General features: G+C 36.2%; 2 protein-coding genes across 2 annotated transcripts; both read left to right on the top strand.

The window, feature by feature from the left end:
* Window positions 1-419: 419 nt before the first annotated feature.
* On the top strand, window positions 420-1,233 carry TAS2R8 (taste 2 receptor member 8; the record flags this gene model as incomplete). The annotated part of the gene is given in 3 exon segments (XM_023509062.1): window positions 420-450; window positions 453-1,136; window positions 1,139-1,233. Coding segments are annotated over 3 exon segments (810 nt in total), but the record flags the coding sequence as incomplete, so codon positions are not given.
* A 3,831-nt stretch (window positions 1,234-5,064) lies between these two features.
* Window positions 5,065-6,009, top strand: LOC100946815 (taste receptor type 2 member 7). The gene has a single exon (XM_012813890.1). It carries the CDS (start codon window positions 5,065-5,067, stop codon window positions 6,007-6,009), a length of 945 nt encoding a protein of 314 aa, XP_012669344.1.
* The last annotated feature ends 1,650 nt before the right edge of the window (window positions 6,010-7,659 follow it).

The following is a 7,659-nucleotide window of genomic DNA, read 5'->3' as shown; positions in this document are numbered from 1 at the left end:
CCAAACTCAAATTTGTTGGGTCCAAACATACAGAACTGAAGCAAGAAGGCAATTGCAAATTCATGAAATAAAATCTCTTTGAATTTGCATGAGAGAAATTTCAGCCAGTCATTTCAGTTATCACTCTGTAAGGGTAATAATTAAAAATTTTCCAACCTATAAATAACTAGACAAGCTGTGTGTCTGGAACAGTCTATTGCATTAGTCTTCAAAAATGTAGAAACAATTTTATTTCAGAGGAGAGCTGGACACTTCTGGAGTGATATTAAAGTCAAAATAATGACAGATGAAAACACTATTGCATGATTTGAAGAATTTATTTATCACACTCCAACAAGTCATCTGTAAATTAGTTCATCTACAGTGATATTTGAGCTCAGATTGTTTTCTCTATAATGTTTCTTGCTGAATAAAACATCTTTATTATCCTAATTACTAAAGAATTCATAATAGCATATTGGGGAATGGATACCTTGCACTAGTTAAGTGAATTGGTTGGATTGCAATGGTTCTGCATGGCATATTAATAGTACTTCACACAGATGTTTATGAAAGTAACAAACTCATGATTGTAATTTATACCTTCTGGACATTTGCCAACTACTTAAGTTTGTGGTTTGCTACCTGCCTCGATGTCTTCTGTTTCCTCAAGATAGCCAATTTCTCCCACTCTCTTTTTCTCTGGGTGAAGTAGAAAATTGACAGGGTGGTTCACTGATTGGGGTGCCTTGCCATTTCCTTGCTGGTCAGCTTTCTAATAGCATTGGTACTGAATCTTGATGATAGGTTTTGTAAAGTAACAACACTGAAATAAATGTTCCATGTGAGTAACTCTCAATACTTCAAGCGATTGACTCTCTTCAGCCTGTTTGTAATTGTTCCATTTACTGTGTCACTGAGCTCAGTTTTGCTTTCAGTAAGGTCCCTGTGGAGACATACTAAGCAAATGAATGTCCATGCTACAGGCTATTGAGACCCCAACACAGAGACCTATGTGAGAGCCATAAAAATTGTGACTTTGTTTCTCTTCTTCCTGTTTATATATTATGTGTTTTCTCTTTTGCTGACCTTTAGCTATTTTATGACAGAATACACGTTAGTCATGATGTTTAGTGAGATTTTAGCAACTCTCTACCCCGGGGTCATTCACTTATTTTAATTATTATAAGTGACAGGTTGAGGCAGGCATCTTTCAGAATGCCCATGTGGAGAAAAATAGCCTGCGTGAAGTGAATCTTAGTTTTACAAATGGACTTGAAAAGCAAATCTTATTACCTAATTTTAAAAATACAACTTTCTTATAGGTCTGTTCTCATTTCTTTCCCAGCTGTTTTTTTTTTCTTTGGGATTCATATATTTAACTATTATCAGGACCTGTGAGCAAACGAAAGAATCCATCCTTTCTGCCTCTTTAAAATCCAGTCATGCTCATGTTAATACGCCCTTCCCTCCAAGAATTCCTGAGCTCATGGGTCTCTACCTCTCTTCTCAATGCAAACATTAGGCACGTATTGCCTAGTTAAATTCTTTTTAGCTTTTACTTTGGCCCAAGGTAAAGTGTACCTGAGCTACACTTACTGGCTTTTCTTTTCTATCAAACTGGCCCTTAACTGTTCTCTTTTCATGGCTCTGCTGAATCACTCTCACTGGCTTATTAACTAGAAACTCAGATCTTCCCTGGCCTGTCTGTTGCTTCAATTTCATGATTGATGCTTTTGGGAGGTCTCCCAGTAATATATTCTGGTTGTCCTTATTCTGGAACTTTCTATTCATTTTCCTAAATTAAATTTCTTCTCAAATAACTTGCTTTTCAGGCAGCACCTGAGTAGGAAATAAACTCATTCAAGCATTTCCCAAAGGGTGCTGCTAAACATACTTCACAATCTGGATGAAAGGATGGGAATAACTGATGTTGGGTTCTGTTAACAAGACCCTGCAAGGATTTTTACTCAGTATTTAACAATAGAAATTAATTGGGAAGAAATGAAATAACCACATGCTGTCACTAAAAGAATCAATGCATGTCTATAACAAATACAAAGAAAATTACAAAAAAGAAAAAAAAAGAAGAAAAATGAATCATTAATAAACGTTAATTCTACAATGAGCATCCAATTTCTCCTAGCAGTACTATTATTAAAACATTCGGTCTGTCATGTCTCAGGTTGTGTGTGTTCTGATCTGGTCAGATTTTTGCTTTTACTCCCACCGTGTTCTACATCTAATTCTCATATATTTCAATGCACTCATTTCCTTTTATTAGGACTAGAATGCTAATTAGTTGAAATTGTCAATTGTTTTTCTTACTGGTAAGTAAGATCCACTCTGTAAAATACAGACACGCATTGCTCTAAGTCTATAAATTTTATCAACTATATTTCTAACATGCTAACTATTTATGTTCGTATTTGTTGTTCAAATCAGGAGAATTCATGTTTTAAATGGAATATGTTAATATATTTTACCTGTAAATTCTATGCCAGAATAAACTTTATATTTTTCTGTAGATTTAAATGAAATAAATGCTTCATAGTAGGTGTCCTCAAACTATGGCCCGCGGGCCACATGTGGCCCACCTAGGACATTGATCCAGCCCACCGGGTGTTTTTGCCACCGCTGCCTGTCCTACTTAGCAGCCAACTCATCCCGGGGCCTGCAGTCTGGCCCTCCAATGGTCTGAGGGACAGTGAACTGGCCCCCTGTTTATAAAGTTTGAGGACCCCTGCTTTATAGGATTAGTACATCTGAGAAAGTGTCACTCTATTAGTCTGAAGGTTTTTCTTCTATGTTTCGTTTTCTTAATCTCCAATGTTTTAAGTATCTCCAGTGACCACAATGCCTAGGGTTCAAAGTAGTAAGCCTGTGACAAAATGCTATCATGTAGAATATTTTTTTCTTAACTATAGTATTCTCATAATTTGCCTGCTATATGATACTGACAAACAAAACCTATACTTATTTTTTAAAACATAACAGAAAAAATTAATCTAAAAAATATTTGGGTGACGATGTGACCATAGTTACTGTGAGCACTTCAATTACCAGGATACCGGTAGAAGTGATATGGATCAGGGTTCATTTCTAAGATCAGAGGAAAGCAGTCGCCTCTGAACAATTGCTACACGATCATGAAGTTTGTTTGAAACTCAGGGCTCCAACTCAGAAAAGGATTGTCTGTGAAGGAAGGATGAAAGAAAACATGTATTTCTAGGAAGATACCTCTGTCCAAAAATTATCACATGAAAATGTCATGCAGTAAATAATATCATGCAGTAATTATTGTTTTGCAATAATTCTATACTAAAGAGGCTATTTCAAATAAGCATTAGCCTGTAGGGGTATAGCATATTTAATCTTCAGTTTCCTGGTGGGAAGGCTAAGGATCTAAATTCATGGGTCATTACAAAAGTTTTGAGAGACACAAAAATCAAGAAATGTAAAATCTGCATGAATAGAAACAAATGAAGCCCTTCCAGCAACACCAATAAGCCAAGCAAGTTGAAATTTGCATGGGTCAATAATGTGTTAAGGTTAGTAGTATGAATCTCAGATTAATGAATCCAAAATTTGCACAAGTTAGCTTCAGTAAAACAGTATAGGACCGTGAATCAGAAAGGATACTATCAACTGTATTTCTTGGAAGAAAAATAATGAATAATAACATAGCCTGTCTCAAAACTTTCATAGTGACTCATGTACTCAGATGCTATTTGGTGTGAGAAGAGTGGAGAAAATGAAATAAAGCATCTTACTCCCTACAACTGCCCTCTAGAACAGTTTATTTTTAATTTAAAACAGCTTTCCTGAGGTACATTGACTATACAAAGAACTGCATGTATTTAATGTGTATAATTTGATAAATTGGACCTAGTCAAATACACATGTTACCATCACCACAATCAAGGTAAAAGACATTTCTGCCACTTCCCAAAGCTTCCTTGGGAATGTTTTAAATGAAAAGGAAAATATCTAAAGGTAATCAACAATCTTTTTTATATATAGCATCACAAAATAAGTAGCCGTTAAATGTTACTGAATTAAGATAGTGAATTCTTTTGTTTATTCATTCATCCATTCAACTTGTAATTATTGAGTGCATACTATGCCTCAGTAGAAATTGAAATATAACAAGAACATGACATGACTCAGCCATGGCTCTCAAAGAGTTCTTGTTTGTGGGAAGGAAACAAATAAACTAATCTACAATTATAATATCTTCTGATAAGTATTCTGGGAAAGAAGGAAATAGCAACGGATGACAAAAGGAAAGGCATAAAAATAAGAAACAGAAATGAGGAAGGCCTCCAGGAAGGGCTTTATTAGAGCTGAGTCCAAAAGGACCTGAAGGAGTTAACAAGTTAGGAAAGGGCAGTGAATGGAGTTGGTGCTGGTGGTCGGCATAAAAGATGGAATCTAGGGAGAGGGAACAGCAACAGGGAAGACACAGTCTTCTAAGTCCTACAAAGCACTATATTAAGATACATTGTCTCATATAATAATTCAATTTAATCCTCAGTACTTCCTGGAAGCATTGATCTTGTGAATTTGGCATATGCATTGAAAAATAAACCATTTGTTATTTACCTGAAACTCAAGTTTAACTGGGTGTCTTGCATTTTTAGTTGACACATCTGGCAACCCCATTGTTGATTAGCATTATCACACAGAAATTACCCATGTTACTAGGTAACTTGTGATCAGTCAATAATGTGTTAAGGTTAGTAGTATGAATCTCAGATTAATGAATCCAAAATTTGCACAAGTTAGCTTCAGTAGAACAGTATAGGACTGTGAAAAGGAATTGGCCCAATTTGCATCTTGGTAAACAGTAAGTAGCTCAGCCTAAAGTAACCAGGCATGGAAAAGTACAACCTGCTGAGAAGGCAAATGTCCATATATTGTCCAGACCAAGGATCTCCAAACCCATTGTTTGTCAAGACTAATCAGCTGCGGTCTTCATTTAACCTTCCAGTCTCCATCACAAGATAGACTACAATGAAGAGGTAAAGAAAATTATAGCAAAATCAGGTCATCTAGAAACATTGCATGTGTCTCTATTTAAATATGCCAGGAGAAGTGGAGAGTACATTAATGGTCATAGCAACTGGAGAGTTTTCAGTGGGGATCTTAGGAAATGCATTTATTGGATTAGTAAACTTCCTGGACTGGCTCAAAAATAGGAAGATTGCCTCCATTGATTTAATCCTCACAAGCCTGGCTGTATCCAGAATTTGTCTACTGTGCATAGTACTGTTAGATTGTTTTATATTGATACTGTATCCAGACGTCTATGTCTCCGGTAAACAAATGAAAATCATTGACTTCTTCTGGACACTAAGCAACCACTTGAACGTCTGGTTTGCAACTTGCCTCAGCATTTTCTATTTCCTCAAGATAGCTAATTTTTTCCACCCGCTCTTCCTCTGGATGAAGTGGAGAATTGACCGGGTGATTGTCTGGATTCTACTGGGGTGCTCTGCCTTCTCTGTGTTTATTAGCCTTCCAGTCACTGAGAACTTGAATGATGATTTCAGGTCTTGTGTCAAGACCAAGGCAAGGTGGAAAGCAAACTTTACCTTGAAATGCAGAGTAAATAAAGATGATTATACTTCCACCAAGATAGCTCTCAACTTGTTAACGCTGCTCCCCATTTCTGTGTCCCTGATCTCTTTTCTCCTCCTGATCCTCTCTCTGCTAAGACACATGAGACAAATGAGACTCAATGCCACAGGGTGCAGAGACCCCAGCACAGAGGCCCACACAGGAGCCCTGAAAGCGGTCATCTCCTTCCTCCTCCTCTTTGTTGCCTACTATTTATCCTTTCTCATAGCCACCTCTAGCTACTTTATGCTCGGGAGTGATTTAGCTCTGATTCTCTGTGAGTTGGTAGCCCTAATCTATCCCTCAAGCCATTCCTTTATCCTAATACTGGGGAACAATAAATTAAGACAAGCATCTGTCAGGGTGCTTTGGAAAGTAAAATATATTCTAAACAGAAGAAGATTCTAACAACATAAACAGATCTGAAAAGAAATTATTCTTTTCTAGGATATGTAAACATAAGCTGTTTCTTAATTATCTTTAGTTCTTTCATGAATTACTCTTAAAACCTATTTCGTATAACTACAGTTGTAATGTCGAGTCTTATGTAAACTGACTTTGTATATCTGACTTTACCTCTGTCTCTTGCCTTTCTGACTCTGTCTCTTTCTATCTCTTCTCTCTTTCTTCAGAGCTGTTTCTTAAAACATGTTTCAGAACAGATACAAATTAATATTCTAATATTAACTATGAGAGTAGAGGACATTTTCATATTTAGTTCTAAATCATTTCTCCAAATGCAAAGTTGTACGACTAATTCAGAACAACTGTAATGGTACCTTGCTGTTATTTGCATGTCTAGGAAAAGCAGCCCGTTCATCCTTGTGGTTCTAGTTAGATTTTTTTCTTCTCAAATCATCCAGCTAAACTCCACCTTTGGAAAAATTTCAATAAGGTGACAGTTCTTAATAAAATCTGTGGAACTCTATGAATGTAGGAGAATTACTACTAAGGTATATGTTGTGATTTAAATAATATTGTCACCGTAAGTTCAAAGATCTAAGATCAGTGAATGAACTTTTCCCTCGGAAGGGAGAGAGGGGAAATGTATGTACAAAGATTCTGTAAAATAAAGAGCATAAATAGAGCTATTGAATATTTAGCAAAGAAAATTTCTCCACAAAAGATATGTGTAAGTTTGCTTTTAGTGAATTTTGACTGCACCAGACACTGACTGTTAAGATGCTGTGATAAAATGGGACCTTCAATCAAAAGCTTATATATTGAGATATTAACATTTCAAAACTTCCAAGGGAAATGTTAGTACAATGTCTATCATCTCTCCATCCCAGGGAAATGATGCTTAGCTTGCATGTAAAACATCTATATGACATCTATTTGGGACATTCCATTAAAAGCACAGTCATTTGTGTTGTCACAAAGGTATTTTGGGGTGGTCAGTGCTGTACTAACCAGTATAAAATAGCTATAAACTTATCAATAAATTTGATAAAAATCACAATTGGTTTTGTTAATTTTTCTTCTTTAAATCTGCCAGTGCAAAAGATATATCTTGATTAAATTGATAAATTAACAAAGATTTATGGAGTGCCTTGTGAGTTAAAGAAGCATAAGGTTAGATGTATGGGCTAAAGCTTACATTTCTTTTAATATTGCCTGAAAAGAACACCTCCCCTAGTACCCACCTAAGCAGATACCCAATGTATATGCATTCATTATGCAGGGGAACAAAAGAACCTCGAGGCTAATGGAAATCATAGACATTCCACATGTAATGTCTCTACGTTGTGGATCCTAGAAACTAGATCAGCCACATACATTGCAACATAGCACCTTAACATTGTATTTCTCTGTGGGCAGCAGCCGGGCAAAGGATGCTGAGGTAGAAACAGTAGCAGTATTAGTGACTTCTTACTGTACATACTTCTCCTTACTGGTAAGAGAAGGTGATATAATCAAGGTAGCTGTATTTATCTTCTGAGAGTATTTTAATTTTAAGAAATTATGCCAAGGTGGTAACTCAGGGTTGAAAGGAGTATTTGCACTGCTTCTTTCACTCCCCTCATTTAAGATGGAGTTTTTAGGTTCCCTTTAGGG

This window comes from Otolemur garnettii, unplaced genomic scaffold, assembly GCF_000181295.1.
Source record: "Otolemur garnettii isolate 467f Iridium unplaced genomic scaffold, OtoGar3 scaffold00329, whole genome shotgun sequence".
NCBI lineage: Eukaryota > Metazoa > Chordata > Mammalia > Primates > Galagidae > Otolemur > Otolemur garnettii.
The sequence above is the reverse complement of the archived record's forward strand: the minus strand, read 5'-3'. Positions and strand labels throughout refer to the sequence as shown.